General features: G+C 39.3%; 3 protein-coding genes across 4 annotated transcripts in view; 1 reads left to right on the top strand and 2 right to left on the bottom strand.

The window, feature by feature from the left end:
• Positions 1-17,612, bottom strand: part of LOC117609423 (uncharacterized) — a 71,815-nt gene that overhangs the window by 2,091 nt on the left and 52,112 nt on the right. For both annotated transcript variants that reach the window (XM_076689097.1, XM_034335741.2), the window contains 2 exons: positions 16,660-16,906; positions 2,523-2,585 (listed from right to left, as the gene is read on the bottom strand). In XM_076689097.1, coding sequence (XP_076545212.1) covers positions 2,523-2,585; positions 16,660-16,896 — 300 coding nt within the window. In that variant the 5' untranslated portion in view covers positions 16,897-16,906. The remainder of the gene's footprint in view (positions 1-2,522; positions 2,586-16,659; positions 16,907-17,612) is intronic.
• LOC117609429 (uncharacterized) lies at positions 20-2,447 on the bottom strand. The gene is made up of 3 exons (XM_034335748.2): positions 777-2,447; positions 328-676; positions 20-243 (listed from the first exon to the last, which is right to left on the bottom strand). The coding sequence occupies exons 1-3, from the start codon at positions 831-833 to the stop codon at positions 215-217; spliced, it is 435 nt and encodes a 144-aa protein (XP_034191639.1). The 5' UTR covers positions 834-2,447; the 3' UTR covers positions 20-214.
• LOC117609425 (pancreatic lipase-related protein 2) lies at positions 4,350-7,141 on the top strand. Its single transcript, XM_034335745.2, has 6 exons — positions 4,350-4,407; positions 5,464-5,563; positions 5,656-5,804; positions 6,276-6,511; positions 6,577-6,820; positions 6,906-7,141. The coding sequence occupies exons 1-6, from the start codon at positions 4,350-4,352 to the stop codon at positions 7,139-7,141; spliced, it is 1,023 nt and encodes a 340-aa protein (XP_034191636.2).

The raw sequence follows: 17,612 nt of genomic DNA, 5'->3' as shown, positions 1-17,612 counted from the left end.
GATAACTGAATTTTAATTTAAAGAAAAGGTGATGATGAGTCCTTTAATCTAAAAAGGGGTTAAGACAGAAGAAGGGAATATTTATTTCATCGTGTGTTACATTTTTTCATCAACAAATTTATTTCAACATTTTCACTGAAACTACAAACAAAAATCCCTCGACCAATTCTACAATGTCCCTATCTATTTTACACCTATGTATCTATACGTTGGTTTATCCCATGGATGGTTGACCTCCAGCGCCTAAACAAAAAGTACATGGCATTCAACCCTATCGACACCATTGACAAACATCAATTCATAGCAATTATCCATGCTTTGACGTACCCCCGGATCCACCCACTTGTGCTCCCATGGATGCTCCCATGGATCCCTCCATACCACCCCCCATACCGCCCATGCCACCAGCGCCAGGTGGAGGCGGGTGTTGGGAATTCTCAGCTGATCGTTTGGTTTTACTTTGGGCATCATCGCTCATAGAATCAGCACTATTTGTTGTATCCGAAGAAGGTGGAGGTCCATGAGGAAAGCCGTCTGGTGGTGGTCCATGATGGAAGCCACCAGGTGGGGGTCCACATGGGTGTCCATGTGGACAAGGAGGCTCATCCTCGGGGCTACGTTTCACTAGAGAACTGTAAGTGGTGGAATCACTGATTCCAAGCGACGCTCCAAGGACCTACGTTAAGATTTTCGTCAAGAATCCATCGAATTTGACTTAATAAATATTTCTATCACCAAAATAAGTAAATCTATAATTATTATCGTAAATTACGTACGCTTACGCCAAGCCCGAAGAGAGCGATGACGCTGAATAGGAGGAACAAGTACTTCATGGTGCCTGTGTAGCTTTGACACTGTCTCCTCGTTTTGAGAATCGCCCGAATAAATACTCTAAGCTCGGTGCGTGATGTAATAATGAAACGTAGAAGGAGAAACAAAAAGCATCAGATAAAGAAACATTCCACGGTACATCGCATGTGAAAAGAACACACATTGAAAAGAAAATCATGGCTAGTGTCGTTCTCATCCGCTACCGTTGACAGTTATTATCCGCCGTCCGCGACAATTTGTTCTTCTTCGTGTTTTTTGTCACGACCGGCGACGGAAACGAATGATGTTCCTAGACACGGATTCGGCTGGATAATTTCACTTTTAATCGTAATTATATCACAGTTTTATTTAATACATTGTCCGGTTTAAAGAACATGATATTATTCTTATTTTATATAATACTCTGTTTTATGTAGCGATTACGATGCTTATCTTCTCAGGAAACTAATTTACTGTAATGACAAACGTGACAAGTAAATGTCGCTAAATTACATAATCGTACGATTCCTATAAACATCATTCTTTTCTACGATTGTTAGTTAAAAAAAATAAATGATCAAAGCGTCAATTTTAACGGATAATAATCAAGTGACCTACCTTGTGTTGTAAGACAGGAACAGTGCTGAGAAATAAAACAATAATGTAGAAATTAGACATTATTTTTTTGCCAGTCCAATACACGTCAGAAATGGCTGTTTTATAATGCTCGTCAAAACGATATTCTGGCGGAACTCGGCCATCGTGATCGACGCAACGAAATTAAGCGTTGACTTAATCGAAATATTAATAGCTCTCGTCGAGGGTGGACGAACATGTCAGGAATCGTAGGGTCGTAGCTATCACTTTGTCACTCTCGTTAATCGACTTTTGCAACCCATTGAGCGGCCTGTTCGCACGGAAATTGCAACTTTTCCGGACCAACGATTGTCTTTCGAACGACAGACAGCTCTCTGCACGCTGCATCGAGTTTAATCATCGATAATTTTACCTGCGCCTCCACTCTTTTCCGAACTGTTGTATGGATTTTTTTCATTCACTGTTGCAAAAATAATCTAGGACGCTTGAAATAACGCGAGTTCAAACACGAAACATTCAGGGGTTGATTAAAATTTAAATCGAACATTTCACCCTTACATTGTAATAACGAATGTAAAAGTGAATCAAATATTTTCGCCTCCTCGTTTCGCACAAATGAAGAAAAATTGAAATCCACTTTTCAGTCCTCGAATCAGCTATAATACCTTTTTATTGACGAGTTAGAGAGGATTGATTCGTTGAAATTTTTTACTGATGTCACGAAAAAAAAAAAGATCTACCATTTCCTTTATCCCCGACTGTTTGCCGGCAGAAAAACGAGAAAATCTCATTGCCCCGTCAATCATCGGTCCTCCTTCTGGTGAAATTACGAATTAGGCTTGATTACGACTTGTCCCTGGTAGCAAGGGTGAAAGTAACGAGTTTACCCCGAGAAAACTCGAAGAAAAAGAACGAATGAGACGAAGGCGATGGAAAATGCAGCTGACCTTATCCCACCATCACCGTTTGGATTAACTTAGGGACACCCCTTGGGTGTTAATTATATCAGCCGCGCTATTCGAACTATCCTTAAGACATTTTTTTTTCATTTTCTGATAAACTTTAAGTGAGAATGTTCGCTGGGAATTTTTTATCAATGATAGTCATTTACTTACCTCATCTTCCTGTGAAGAGGCTAATTCTGGCTCGTTCTCTTCCAGCTTCGTCAACAATTTGTCCTGAAACAGAAAGATACATTTTGTTAATAATTTAAAACGGAAACTCTAGGTGGATGTGAATAAAGATTGATTCTTTTTAAGGCAGGTAAATCGAAGACCTCGTCCCTTTCGTGGAAGCTTGAATAACAATGATGTACTAGTTCATCAATAGTTTCCAGTGCTATTTTTACGTTACGCGTACTACGAATCGATCAATATACTATTTCTTTACCACTTCCCTTATATTCTTCGTTCCGCAAGGCTTATTACTCGATCGCGTTACGCGATCATGAAACTCTTTCATTTTTAATTCCCTTTCATTCATCAATCAAATACCTGCATTAAATTACTAATGCAACATTCGCTATCTCAACGTTCCTATTCTTTCTAAAACTATCCCTAATTAATGGGGAAAAAAAAAATTTACAGATAAAAAGATGTCGGTAGAATCAGATACAAAAGAAGCTCTCAGAGATTAAAATAAAAATGAATGAATGCAAAAGAGAAGGCTCGTTCAATTCAAGGTAACTGTCAAATCAGGGTAAAAGAGTGAAAAAAGAAAAAAACAATCTTTGTTAGACGAAAGAAAAGCAACGCTGCGAAATAGAACGATAGGCGGATATTCAAAGTGTAAATGGAAAATTGGCTGACTTGTGATTCGAGATGGTCCACGGCTAGTGCGTCACAGTGAAAAGTTGCTGTACCAAATGCTGCACCTTGTGGTGGGGATATTTTGCGCATCATCCCCCTAATATCTGGAAAGCACCCTGACCCAAATACACGTACGCGCGGAACAACCGGACTCTCCTCTGCCAGGATCATTCGACATTAAATGAAAAGCACCGCGACATTTTTCATCTTCGATATCTTGTGAAAGTCTCTTTCGCATCGAATTATTTTCGGTTTCGTTTTATCATTCTATCTGGTCGACGAAGAGGGATAGAGTTTCGAAAACAAATGTTGAAATATTTCCAATATACCATATTTGTGTTTTAATAAACATTATGTTTGTTGACGCAAATGGAATTTCAGAGTGCATTCTAAACAATCCAGCGCCATTTCAAGAGTCAACAAAGAGGGAATGGATTCGTTTTATCCCTATTTATAGCCAAGGACTGTGCATATGAAACTCCGAGTCGATTAAGCTCCTCAAAATTCTATATTCGACAGCTTAATGGAATTACCACGTGGAAATAGTGCAATTTCCATTCGATACTCCGTCGATCGAAACCTGATTCACAGTCGTTTCCATTCGAAATCGAGATGGTCATCAAGCATCCTATTAGTTTATGATTTATCCCTTACCATTTTATCGGTAATTCTCATCATACCAGTTCAATAGTCTATTCATTTTTCTTACACATCTGTGATAAAATTCGTCTACCTAGATTAGCTGGATAATAAATAATTTATACCTAGTATTTAAATGTAATTTAAATTCCTTGATTCAATAAATCTCAATGATCTAGAAACTTTCACTCCAGCGTAAAAGTGATCTTTTTTAATCAAGCTGGTAGATTGCAACTTTAATTAGATATTCATTACCCTCAGCTGTTTCAGTTCAGTGGAGCCTTATATTAGTTCAAGAATATTTGATTGTAAAAAAAAAAGAATAATTTTCACTGCGTTAGGAGAAAAGGAGGCGAGTAGTAACGAGTAGCGTCATGCTTGAGATCCTTTCTCGATCTCAGCTTTCGATTTCTGTCAGTTTGCTCTCAGTGCTATCCATGGATCCAAGGATGCAGTTCTTTCCATGGTGGTTTTATGGTGTTTCAAAGTGTTACCATGGTGTTACCAATGTTGTTTGCTCCTCTATTGTGCCGTATAATCGTCATTAGAAGAGGTAATTAACGCTACAAACACTCAGACTCTTTGAAATGATAGACTTCCATAAATTTTATGGTTAATTATAAATTAAATTCTGTGAGAATGAAGCTGGTGCTGGTAAAGAATAGGCGCAACGGAAAGGCAGGGTTTTTCTTTCTCCTTTATTTAAAGAAGAGCTTTTTTGTAGCGTACACGTGCTCGGAACGAAGGAGCTAAGTAATGGCACTGTTTGAATTTTTGGTAGTCTGCTCCTGACAAGCTCGCTTTTCATCGAAAAATTCTAAGAGTTTCTTTTCACTAAGCCATGGTAATTTTTCACTTCTTTTTGTTCGTTGTAAAATTGAATTCGTCGTCTTGGTTAATTAAAATTTTGTGAGGAAAATTAATAAATGTACTAAGTACCTTTCTTCTATTGGTCTTAATTAGTGTTTCATAAAATCAGCTTCATAATTTATCAAAATGCAACTCAAAATATAGGAGAATGTTAGAATTGCAAAGTAATCAGTAGAGTTCGATTACAAATTACCCAGTGTTACATTCCTCTAAGCGAACTGTGAGGATCATGCTACTTTCACTCCAACTTTAAAGCGTAACAAGAGAATCAAAGATGCACGGAATCTAATACGAATCGAATTACCACAAATTAACATGATTAATTAACGCAGACTAGATGCCAACTTTCCTCGACACAATCATTAACACCATTGTGCTCCTTTCACACGATAGTTTCCCGTTTTCCACGTGTCAATAAACCTTTCTAATTATCATTATCTCATACAGAGTAATTATAATCATAGGAATAGCTGTTCGTTTCAACATTGCAACAACTATACAAAATGATTTTATCCTGAGGCAAGATGTGACCATCGAAGCAAAACGTTCAGTAATCGATAGTGTGAAAACCTGGTTTCGTTTTTACGCCTCCAATTATTGTCTCGCGATAACAATGATTCATTCGTCCATTCGTAAACTTTCAAATGCAATACTTTCTCTGCCAAACCTATTTTAACACTTTTAGTACCATAAGTTCTAAAATCATGTTAGTTATTCGTGTCCTTCTTTATGTCGTCAGGTGAGAGTCCTCTCCATCTTACTCCACTTCCAGCCGGAACTTGTTCTTATTGCTGTCCTATTGACTTGGAACGTGACATTGAGTTTCTACTGTTCACTAGGTATGTTTTTTACCACGGATATTTAATACAATTTTTTTTAGAAAAATTGTGACCATTTTCTTGATGTTTCATGTCATTTATTGGTACATAAGACGGAATCCAAGTTGTGGCGATAAGTTGAATATTTCGGAACCCTTTTCACTGAGGGCTAGTAATTTTGACGACAGATTTCCAACAATAATTTTCATTCACGGATACAGTGAGAGCGTGTTGGAAGGAAGTGCCAGTGCAATTCGAAAAGGTAGCCTTTTTGAAATATTAATATTAAAGTTAAGGCGACAGGTAAGTTAGGACTTTTCAAAGCCGTTGCATAAAGCACGAATGTCCGATTCGCTGATATAGTCCTACTTATTAGACGGAAATTGATGAAACTAGACCGGCGACATTAGTATCTACAAGAGTCAGCAAGCCGTTCTAAGACATTTTGACAGAATGATAAATCGCGGATCCTTCTGAAAGTTCACCCTTTCACGGAAACTTGAACGTATCGCGCGGGAAATCCATATTTCCCGACTGTGACATTCATTTTCACCCCTTTCAACGCTAAACTTTCTAACGTCCTACGGACACAAGTTTCCAAATCGTCTGGAATTTCCTTCAATTTGTTCCTGTACCAGTGCGATTTCACCTAAGGACTGCATTCGAAAGAGACACTTGAATTTGAATTAGAATCATGCCTGTCACCAGTTTAACATTTTCTCAAATTATCCAGCGTATCTGAAGCGAGGCGAGTACAATCTAATCATGGTGAATTGGTCGAAATTGGGAGGCCTGCCATGGTACGTGACAGCAGTTCGAAACACTAGGATCATAGGACCTAGGGTAGCTCGTTTAGTGAATTGGTTAGATGCTCAGGGTGCTGTATCCTTATCCAGCTTGCATGTAATTGGATTCAGTCTAGGCGCTGAAATTGCTGGTTTTATGGGAAAGGCATTGGCACCGAGAAAGGTGAGTCTCCGGAAATTGAATCACGACCAATAAACTGATTTTACTGCAAACGTACGGTTGTTCAGGTTGGAAGAATCACCGGACTCGATGCGGCTTATCCTCTGTACATGTACACTGGCAGAGAAGGACATCTAACGGCGTCAGACGCGATGTTCGTCGACGTGATTCACACCGATGGCGGAAATTTCGGATTCCCCAATCCTTTGGGCCACGCAGACTTTTATCCAAACGGTGGAAGACCCGTTCAACCTGGCTGCAGCGCGGGAAACGTGATAAGCAGGAGCTTTTCGCGACTCATGAGAGCGTACAGTATGAATAGACCATCTCGAAGCCCACTCGTTTTACAAATACTTTCAAGCACGTCTTCATAAATTTTTACTTTTATTTTGTACAGTCACTTGTGGACACAATCGAGCTTGGATGTACTACTCAGAGTCGGTGACAAATCCTTTCGGATTTCCTGCCAGTCGCTGTCCAAAATGGCACCCAAACATCAGAGCAAACTGTGTATGGACCCCTGACGTTTTAATGGGAATCGCGGTAAGCAGCAGGGTCAGGGGAAAGTTCTACTTGAGGACAAATGCAGACGCACCCTTCGCTAGAAACACCACTGGATACATTTGGAAATGACAGGAGAGATATCGAGTTTGGATGAACCAGACGAGTGGATAACGTTGTTATCCATTTTAGTCCTCTGAATTTATCAAGAGGATACTAGAAAAGGAGTGTTTGGAATCATAGAACTTATCACGACAAATGCAAGGCGACGATAATTAAACTTTATAAAATATTATTGGTTCGTAACCGACGCGACGTACAGGCTGACGTTCTTTCTGCGTTTATAGATCCATGATAATCAGATGACAATAAAATCGACTGCCAGTGAAATAGTGTTTTCCTGTTTTACGACCGCGAATAACAATTTCACCGGCAAGCAAACCGCAATTTTCGTTATTCTTGATGCACTCTGCTCGTCCTCGAAATATGGAAATTCCAAGGGCGAGTGTCTTCTTATTTCGCCAGTTTAGACGATCGATAATGGCTGCCTGAAAGGACCCTTCGAGGCTAGGGTAATTGCATTAAAAATTTTATACAATCCACGATCTCTGGCAGACTCGGAAACGTTAGAAAAAAAAGACGAGGTTGGCTGATTTCCAGCTATCTCTGATGCTTTTATTTTGCAGCAATTTTGCTGGAAAACTGAACCTCTAATGACCACACGAATCCACGACGTTGAGTTTCTCTTGCAAGAAAATCATTTTTCTGGAAAATATTTACAGATCCACACCCCATTCGATGACAGACTTTCCAATCTGTCGTACCAACAAAGACATTCCTATGAAGCTTTTAACAGTACTCTTCCTTTTTCTCTTTGTCTTCGTTTACCAGCAGAGCAGATAGTTTCCAATCCATAATGCTCCGACGGGCGTCCATGCAAGACAATAGTTATCCCTCTTTTTCTCCACTAGGTTTTTCCACATTCACCACTTCATTTCTAGCGAAAGTAGGTAGAATCATTTCCCTCGAAAGAGATCGAACAGGCTAAATGATGGAAGGATTGCATCACTGCTTTTTCATTTATCTTCATCATGGTTCTTATGCATTCGCTTTTTGCTTCAATTAAAACCGACGAGAGTTGGATAACATTTCTACTTAAACAAACGATAATGCATTTTTTGATTCGAAAGCATTAGCGTGAAAAATGTAGATGTTGCATCGAAATATTGACACAAGAGTCTATCAAAGGAAAGTCCTTAACAGATATTTTGGAAAGACTCCCGAGACTCGAGTGGCTAGAGTACTCTCGAGAAATCGATAGAAATACAGCTAAGCTTCTATTCGTAAGCTGAATGTTACGTAACGTAGTCTAAAACAGCCACCGAAACATAATAAAATTGACCCGACACCTCACACGTTGCATCTTAATTTATAAAATAATTATTGCAGTTTTTGATTACGATATTCTGTATAAAAAAAAAAAGCGTCATTGAAATTGAAAAGGAATTCAACAGATTCTAAGCAGATTTCCTCAAAAATTGATAACCATTGTCATTGTTAGATGAATCATACATCCTTAACACGCAATGAGATGCAAATTCAGGAATCGATAAAAGATGAATAATGTAAAGTGGAAACAATATAATTTCTCTTACAAGCCCTTTGAACTTTCGTCTTTTCATCGAATCCCTTGTTTTCCATGAATCCAAGAAAATAATTCAAAACCGTGTTTTATTTTTTCTTTTATGTCATCGTTGAAAGCTTGCAATGAAAGAGAAATCTTACAATCTCGAGGAAAGCCATGGGTCAGTCAACTCGGTACGTTCGCTAAAAAATTCAGTAGTGACAGGTCGATAACGATCGACGACCTATGGCCGGGGTTATAGATGACCCTAGTCTTGAAAGACTGCACCTCGGCTGTAAAGACCTGAAGCTTGCAGTCAACACGCTTCGTACCGTATATTAGATGCCAGCACATTTCTCTTTGCTGTCATGGAAATCCCACGGGTGTTCTGGCTTGCTTTTGTCGCAAGAACTTAGAAAATTAAAAAGAAAAAAGAAGACAAAACATTATCGTCGTCGCATTGTTCTGGTTTTTTATTTAAATTGCATACTCGTATTACTAACTCCCAAATTTTTTTTTACTTCAATTCTATCCGCTTCTAATTTCTTACCTTTCCAATTCACTAATACTATTAAAGTTTTCGAGAAGTTAAAAAGGATTATCTGGAAAAAAGTTTGGCGCGAAAAACAATTTCCACAACCGATTACTCTCTTTGGAAATGTTAATGGCGCTTTAATTAAAGTTTCCCGACGCTGATCGTTAAAATTCCAGCAGAGCTTTGGTCTTCATGGCATTCAAGGTACTAGAAGAACGTCGAGTTCTTGTTGGTTCGTCTCATCAACACGGAAGAGAGATGTCCGTGTTCTTTTTACATAATTCCCCCGAGAATTCTCGTTTGCTGATGTTCGAGTTAAGTGGAAGTCACTCTGCAGAGTGAGCCTGCTGATGGCAGATCCCGTGACGAGTGTTCCGGGTCAAAAAATTCGCTTTCAGTTAAAAGATAGGGTCCAAGCTGGTTGTCAGGGTAGCTTTCGAGCAGAAAATCCGTGTAGCTGCATGAAATTCAATTTACGAGAAGCAGTTGCTTTCCCTTCGGAACGAAGTAACAAAAGGAGGGATTATTTATGGGCTGGCTTGATAGGTTAAACGCCATTGGAGAACCCCTGGGAAAAGGATATCCTCTGCGCTTCTCATGTAAGCAAGTAGGTTGTGTTTCATCGTCAAGTGTTTTCACTGGGATTCTTTAGAGGAGATGGCGTTACACGCCATTTGTTCAAGTTCGATAGGACGAAACGAACGGTAACGAAAGTCCAAGTTCATTTTCAAACAGACGCATGTCTCAAATTTCATGTCCTTATAAATTTTTATCATCCTTCGCGTTCTCCTTTTACCATTTCAAACAACGAATCACGAAAGTAGATCAAACGTTATTCGACAATCTACGAAAACGCGAATCGCTAAAAAGAGATTTCTCAGAGGATTAACTGCAATGAGACATTATAATGTTATTGGGTCTATTATCGCTGTCAGTAACAGCGAGAGAATCGATGGAATGAAATGGAATAACCGTCTGGTCGGCGCAGTCTCTGCTGCATTCAAATCGCGAGCTTCCCTATATCAGCAACTTCGATTCCCGCGTCGATGAAGGTGCATTGTCCCTCGCGGAAATAGAGAACGAAACACGAAATGTCTGGCTACCGCCACTCCTTTGCCTCTACTCTATCGATCTACCTTTTGTCCCTTCTTTTTCTCCTGTCTCAGATTACGAACACATCAGGTACGATACGAAACAACCCTTCGATGCGTTATTTTCTGCGTGTACACGGTCGTTCTTGGAAAAGGTCACATTACAGGGTTGCCTACCCCTTTTATGTGTCCCTCTGCATCGCTTTCTTGTCGTGTTGCACGCTAACCAGGGAAATGTGCCTTTGAAACGCGACAAAACAACGCTGAATCATCTTTTTCAACGCTACCGGTGGTAATCTTTGATACTTTACATTTGACATTCTATAAAATGTATTGCTGTAAATGATTTTCACCCGGAAGGTAAAAAAAAAAAAAAGTTAACTTCCTTCCTTCAGTGTTTTATAACAATGCCACGTAGAACAAGCACCGGATTCAACAATTTCTTTTTCGTGACTAAGTTACGGTACGAGTATGCTTTCGTGACGTCACCTGATTATTTCCACACGGTGGAAAATGCACCACACACCCGGCAGTGACGCTCGAGGCAGTAACGCCTCATTAACGCCTTCCATAAATGACGCGATCCTTCGTCACGTGCTACCACTCGTTTCCACATCCCTTGTTTCATTCTTCTTTTCACCCTTTTATTTTTCATTCTTGCCGTACGCCGTTATTTCACCTGAATTTTTATGCTTTTCTGATGTTTTCCGTTTAATCTGTTCCAAAGTTATAACCCTACAGCAGTACGGTCTTAATTTAACCTTCGTGTTGATTTATTCAGAGTTATAAAATCACTCGCATCCAAGTTGTACCATCAATTTCAAGCCACGCCATATTTTCCGAAGGAAATGCATCGAGGCACGTGCATGACATTTATATCTTCGTGCATTCGTGTTTCAAAGCAACGTAAATATTACTGTTGCGGCTGTATCGGGATACAGTAATGGATTCCCGTGGATATCAAGCGTTTATAGATCAGTCCAGGGATGCTAACAATCTCTAGAGACTTGTTAGACTTGCTGAAGATCGTTAAGCTGTTGTTGCCTTTCAGAAGGTGAACTAACTGGACTCTAGGGGAGAATATAAGTATCGAGAAGATTTGCTCTCGTTTCGTGTTGCATCTACACCCTCGATCAGGCGATTACACGCAATCGTTTTCATAAACTTTCCATCGAATCGAAATAGCGAACACGATAGTTTTCAATTGCTGACGAGAAGAAGAGAGTCGAAACTACAGTGATGCGCTCGTACTCGTTCTCTATGTATGGAACCTCATTAACCCTGAAGATAGCCTGAAGTATCGTCGCCATTCTATTTTTGCCGTATTCTGCAGGTTTGTTCAGAATCTCGCCCCAGGATAATTAAGCTCTTTGTTTCAATTGTTACGCGTTCTCGCCTTCAATCTTTTTCCCTGCATGCATTTTCGGTCGTTCGGTAAGAGGCATCGACAAACGGGAATTATATTCATCTCGGTGGATTCAAATGAATTCTCAGCTTAACGTTGCTGACTGAACGATTCAGACTTACCGCTTCGGATATTATTTTTTCGACGAAGCTAAAAATGTGGTCGCTATAATTTTTTCTCGAAGCCTCGGCTCTTGAATAGAACCTTTAGAAATGCAACGCTCGAAATAACCGCATTTTTTTTTTTTTTACTGAATCATCTTCGTACCGTCAGCCCATTCTCCTCCGTTCCTTTCCATTACAGAAGAAATTATACTTGATACAGTTTTATCCATTCTTGGCACCGGGAGCAGACAATAGAAAGAAGGATCCATTCGGTTGCTGAAACTCTAGAGCAACTTCTATGGCGACCATTAATGGTAACGGAAGGAAGAGAGAGGTGCATCGTGACGGAAGTACCGAATTATGCCCTCCAGCTAGAATGAACTTCCATTATACGACGCGTTCCTCTTTATCGAACTCCCTTCTCGATTTTTGCTTGAAATTTTCAGGGTGCTTTTAGAAATAGGAGCTTCGAGGACCCAATCTCCCAGTGTTTATCTACTTTTATCCCTGAAGAATTCAGATCTGCCAGAAAATCGGTCGCACAACCGCGGTAAGCAGCGAGAGATATTTTCGAAATACGAGTGAATTTAATTGGTGACGGGGGAATTGCTAATGTTCTTTAATTATAACAGAAGCTCTATACGATTCATCCGACGATTATCCGTATTATCCGTTTATAATCTATTTTTAACTTTACATGATTATACTTTTAATCTGAAAGCTTTAATGAACGCGAATGCATCTGTTATTCAACGGTGTTACATATAACGTGTAAACGTGTAAATTCCTAGGGCCGAGTATGAAAATAAAAATACAAAATCGAAATAACGTTGCCATGAAGCTTAATGATGTTTTTAATCAAGTGAAATGTCAAAAGAATTGAACTGCTGAATTGCTCGAATAATGTATCAAGATAACAAAATTAAACAAAGCAACATTTGTACGAAACAAGATTACCAAGAAGCCTGGCGTTACTTTTAATTTGCATGAAGTTAAATGTCAGAGAAATTACGAAGCAGGGGGTTGAAATTCAGAGCTGCTCGAATTATAAACTTCTACTGACGTGAATTCAAATTATATATAAAAACAACCAAGACCTGGTATTTCTTTTAATTTGCATAGAATTAAAGGTTACACAATTGCAAAATAATGAACAGGTTTAAGGAAGGAATAAAATCACGTAGTTACTCGAGTTAGACATTCTCGATTCTTGTTAAATTTAATGAAGGTGCACTAAGCCTGAGCCTAGAGTATATTCACACGAAATTGTACGACTTCAATTCGATAAACGATCTCAGTTACGTTTCAAAAGGCTACTTTCAAGATCTTTCTCTGCGATCTCATTTAAACGTTGTTACAGCTAGCTCTAAGTTTCGATCAAGGAAACTATAAGGTTTTCTTACGGCAGGAACGATTAAACGAAACACTCGATTATGCAACAGGCGAAACGAGCAATGCTTCTAAACTAATAATCCGATTTGAAACTTTGAAACTAGTTACTTTCATTCAATATTCTCAATTGCTTAAAAAAAAAATTACAAAAGAAGTGTAAATTGTAGTGCATTCAAGTTTGAACAAGCCACCGATAACGGGGTATTTTATAATCTTGCATGAAATGCAGCAGTCTGCACTAAACAAGAGTAAACGAGATTTTGATGAGCATTATGAGTTACTCGATTGGTCGAACCTCCCTTATCGGTTTTGTTACACTCCCAAAGCACCAAGATAAACGACCAACATCGTTTACAACAACGTCGTTAATTTTTAAGATTACTTCAACCTACGAGTGTGTGCTGAAGTAGCACTTCTTAAAACCTGAAGGGCCAGACCCGACAGTAATTAGGCTTGTCACATTGTTCAACCACCAAACCACCCCAACGTTTCAGCCAACCCATAATATGTACATTAATCTTTATATATCATTCTTTAATTTGTTATTTCAAATTCTTAGTGTGATTTTTAGAATTGTCTCACTAAAATCATGAACGTTCGAGCAGCACTTCTTGTTTCAATTTACAATTTTCCTCGAACGTATTTCCGTTCACGTGGAATTCAATATCTATGGGAGAAAGGAATCGATCTTCCCTGTTCGTCGCTTTTAAAATAATAGCTCGTAAAAGCGTGGAACAAGGGAGGAATAGAAAGGCCAGCAGAGAATTTCCGAGATACCCTTAAAGATAAATTTAAAGTTTTACCACCTGAGCTGTTACGGATTTCTCGAACGACCGACGCTACAATTTTAATTTTGTTAAATAATTAAAAATCAAGGATAGAAAGATAATACAAAGTATCACTGAAACAAGTCTAGAATAAAAAATCAATTACCCCGTGGCTGACCAGGCATCGCTGAATTTACTGCAAAAGCTTTTGCAGCCGTCTAATATTTTTGCACCACCTTAATAAATAAAAACATGGGTAAGCAAATTGGTTAGATAGATAATCCTCAAGACCTGTGTTGTGGAAAGTGGACGAACCTCGTGTAATCTAACGGAAGCGGAAAGCTGCATCGATCGGCATTTCTAAGGTCTGCGCATTATGGGGGTTCGTGCGGCCGGCCTAATGGTATTATTCAACCCTTAATACCGGGTTGCTTTGGGGTCGTTGACCAACCGGTCGCTAGTATATTTTTTCCGTTTCATTTTTAATTCGCTTCGCTACTCTTAATTAACTTCGTTTCATTCAGAATTAACGCCAACACACCATTCTAAATATGGTATGACCATCGCGCGCACACGTGCAAGTAGAACAAACGGTTCATTGTCACAAAGGGAGTTCACTGGCGTCATCCATGCGTTATGTATTGTTATAGATAAGGTCACGATACTCTTGCTTTCAAATAGACGTAATTAACGCTCGGAAATTAACACGTTCGCGCTAAGCTAGCTTATTTGTATTTTACATCGAATAATTTGAATTTGCTAAATTTCAAACAGATTCTAACGCACATCGGTGACCACCCACCAATTTTTTTTTTTTGCCTACACAGCAAAGGCATTTGACTAGACTAAAAGAACACCTTAAGGTTCACGTACGCCGACAATCGCGATCTTAACGCAAAGTTAGCGTGCACCTTATCTATCAGCACGTCTAACTAAATCTAAGTTACGAAAGTCCTTCGAACAGCAATAAGAAAAGGGCTTGACTTTCCAGCAACTTCTACTTGGCCAATTCGCAACATCCACGTGTAACGTCAAGGTTGAGGCTTACTTTGACCTCGTGACTTACCAAAAATATTATAAATTCTCACGCAAGGATACGAAATATCAATCAACCGACATACCCTATTAACACGTTCGCTATCAGTACTCAATTAAAAATTCCTTGACTACTGTTGATCATTTGCATATTTTGAAAGCGACAGATCGATCGTTAGAAAATTTCAGGCACACTTTCGATCGCTTGGTCGCACGCGAGAACGTTTAAGATGTTCGAAAAAGAAAAAATAAAAGAAGTCTGTTGATTGGTTGCAATCATTAATGATCCTGGGGCTTGTTATTAAGGTCGTTATCGACCTGGATTATGATAAGGTCTAAAAATTCCAAGGCTTTGGTCGTCGTTTACCGACACGCGAATGTTTAACTGGTCCACTATTCTGACCGAGTTTCTACTTTAAAATGTAATTTTGAAGATGATTGATCTTGAAAGCGACCAATGATTGACAGTATACGATGAATCGATATCTTATAAAATATTGGAAGTTCCCTGAGGAGCTGTCGGTTCCACCAACTTTCAGAACACGTATAAATTTTACAGAGTAGATCAGTTTTCTACATCGCTCTATTTCATTTGGATTTGTGAAATGGTTTGGATTCTGGAGAATCGAATATCATATCCTTGTTTTCCATATTTGACAGAGAAGGGAAAGGGAGAGGGTCGTAAATCAAAGGAACAGAACTAAATGGATTCGAGAAATTCGAGTTGGATTGGGAGGCAAATGTTGGCCATACTACACTGTACCTAAGTATCCGAGTTATCCCGATCGTGTCGATCCTTCGGCCGTGAATATTGTTCCTTGGCAGGCTTCCTGACAGGCACACTTTTTTCCCCATTTTCCATTTTTCGCGGATCCTGCCAAATCTGCGACTGACCTACTGAACCGCGAATGATGGAGGCAATTTTCAAAGGTGACCTTTAAGTAAATTTTCGATGTGCTATTGAATATTAAATTTACAACACTTTGTATAAACAAAACAGGATACTTCAAAAATTTTGAAACATCAGCAATAAATGACTTTGGCCTTTAGAAGGTGATACAAAACCTTTCCAGCAAGAGTTGATCGCGTTAACCTCGGGTAATTGAACCCTTCTTCCCTCGATCTACCACCCTCTTTACCCCATCTCATCCTCTCTTACCCTTTCCTATCTATTCCCTTAGATATCGTGTTCTCAGCTATCTTTAACACGATCCTGATTAAATTCCTCATAATAACCGAACAGGATTAAATCGTTGCAAGCGCGAAGGTGCAAAAAGTACGCGTTCAATGAAAAGTCAGCTGGCAATGTTTTGTTCTTGTCTAGTATTCAGGGAAAGCTTCAGGATCAGACATTCACTTTGGGAACTCGATGAAAATATAATGAACCCCGACGAACGAATCCGTATCGCTCGGCTTTTATTTGGAACGAAGAAATCAAACCTTCACCTCGTTTTCTTGATGCACACGAGATGCGCTACGAGATCGTTGAAAAGTTACAACAGGTGGGATAACCAAGACAATTGCCTGAGGCATCGGCCACGATAGAGTGCCAAGTGTGCACGAGTGCAAAGCAAATAACGTCTCGAGAAAGCTTAGGAATTTGAAGGCAATATAGGAACGCTTTACGATTTCAAACGAGACAGAACTTTTGTCTTTTCCTCGTAGGAATCAATTGTACTTGAACCGAGTGTACTCACGATTTTGTGATGAAGATGCTGAAGTTCCCTCTCGGTGACCCTTCTACGAGACAATTCGCGCTGTTCCCTTCTGTATTGGCTGTACTTATAGAAGAGGTACATGCCAGGAAGTGCTAGGACAACCAGCGGCTTCATCAGCCCTGCTCTTCCGCTTCCTCCGCGAACTCGTGGCTCTGGAGGCTCGTCCAGGTCCTCCAGTTGGCCTGCACCTTCGGCTACTGCCGGTACAGCTGGCATTTTTAATTATCTGAAACAGAAAATTCATGTGGCATCGGTTAGTCAAATGTAGAATAGAATATCTTTTCATTTTTAGAATTGTCTGACTATTTTCGTTGATACTACTATAATTTTCAGTAAAAAAGCACCGTAATATCTCAGGCATAATTTTTTTTTTTTATTCAAATGTAGAACAATGCGTCTTTTTCTGTTGAACTGATTGGTTATTTGTAGTCATACATTATAGTGAAAATCTGTGGAGGATTCACGACAAAGAGAAACGGTTTCAGTGTCGATTAATTAGTGACATCGCCTCTGATTACTCGCGTGTTAGACAATAGCCTGTACCGGTATATTGTACTTCATTGAGGATATTGAAACGGCACTGTTACCGTTCTAGTTGCCCGGAATGTGGTCGACAGAGAAGTGTAGCTTCCAAGTCTCATAATGGATCATTTGTTCGGTCCAGTTAATCAGCTGTAAACTGTGAAACTTTCCACGGTCATTTCAAACTTCTGTACTCGTTAAGAGAACACAGTATTGGGGGCAAAATCAAGAATAAGACAGGCAATTTCTTTTTTTATTTTAATTATCGCAAGAATAAAGGTGCATAAAATCGTTTGCAGCGAGTAATAAAATTCAGGAGACGAAGTTTTAGGTCAGCAAGGACCGAGTATCGGCTATTGGTTTCCCATCAAATCGTTTTTTTACAATTCTTTGGCCGAAGTTGTGCTCGT

Source organism: Osmia lignaria, chromosome 7, assembly GCF_051020975.1.
Source record: "Osmia lignaria lignaria isolate PbOS001 chromosome 7, iyOsmLign1, whole genome shotgun sequence".
Lineage (NCBI taxonomy): Eukaryota > Metazoa > Arthropoda > Insecta > Hymenoptera > Megachilidae > Osmia > Osmia lignaria.
The sequence above is the reverse complement of the archived record's forward strand: the minus strand, read 5'-3'. Positions and strand labels throughout refer to the sequence as shown.

What these genes read in the sequence shown, in the direction of transcription:
- LOC117609429 (XM_034335748.2), bottom strand. Translation starts at nt 833, where the DNA reads ATGAAGTACTTGTTCCTCCTATTCAGCGTCATCGCTCTCTTCGGGCTT. An exon ending in TCTTCGGGCTTGGCGTAAGC is followed by an intron (nt 677 to 776) that starts GTACGTAATTTA and finishes ATCTTAACGTAG; the next exon opens with GTCCTTGGAGCGTCGCTTGG. An exon ending in ACAAGTGGGTGGATCCGGGG is followed by an intron (nt 244 to 327) that starts GTACGTCAAAGC and finishes CTTTTTGTTTAG; the next exon opens with GCGCTGGAGGTCAACCATCC.
- LOC117609425 (XM_034335745.2), top strand. Translation starts at nt 4,350, where the DNA reads ATGGTGTTACCAATGTTGTTTGCTCCTCTATTGTGCCGTATAATCGTC. An exon ending in TATAATCGTCATTAGAAGAG is followed by an intron (nt 4,408 to 5,463) that starts GTAATTAACGCT and finishes TTATGTCGTCAG; the next exon opens with GTGAGAGTCCTCTCCATCTT. An exon ending in GCGACTCATGAGAGCGTACA is followed by an intron (nt 6,821 to 6,905) that starts GTATGAATAGAC and finishes TATTTTGTACAG; the next exon opens with TCACTTGTGGACACAATCGA.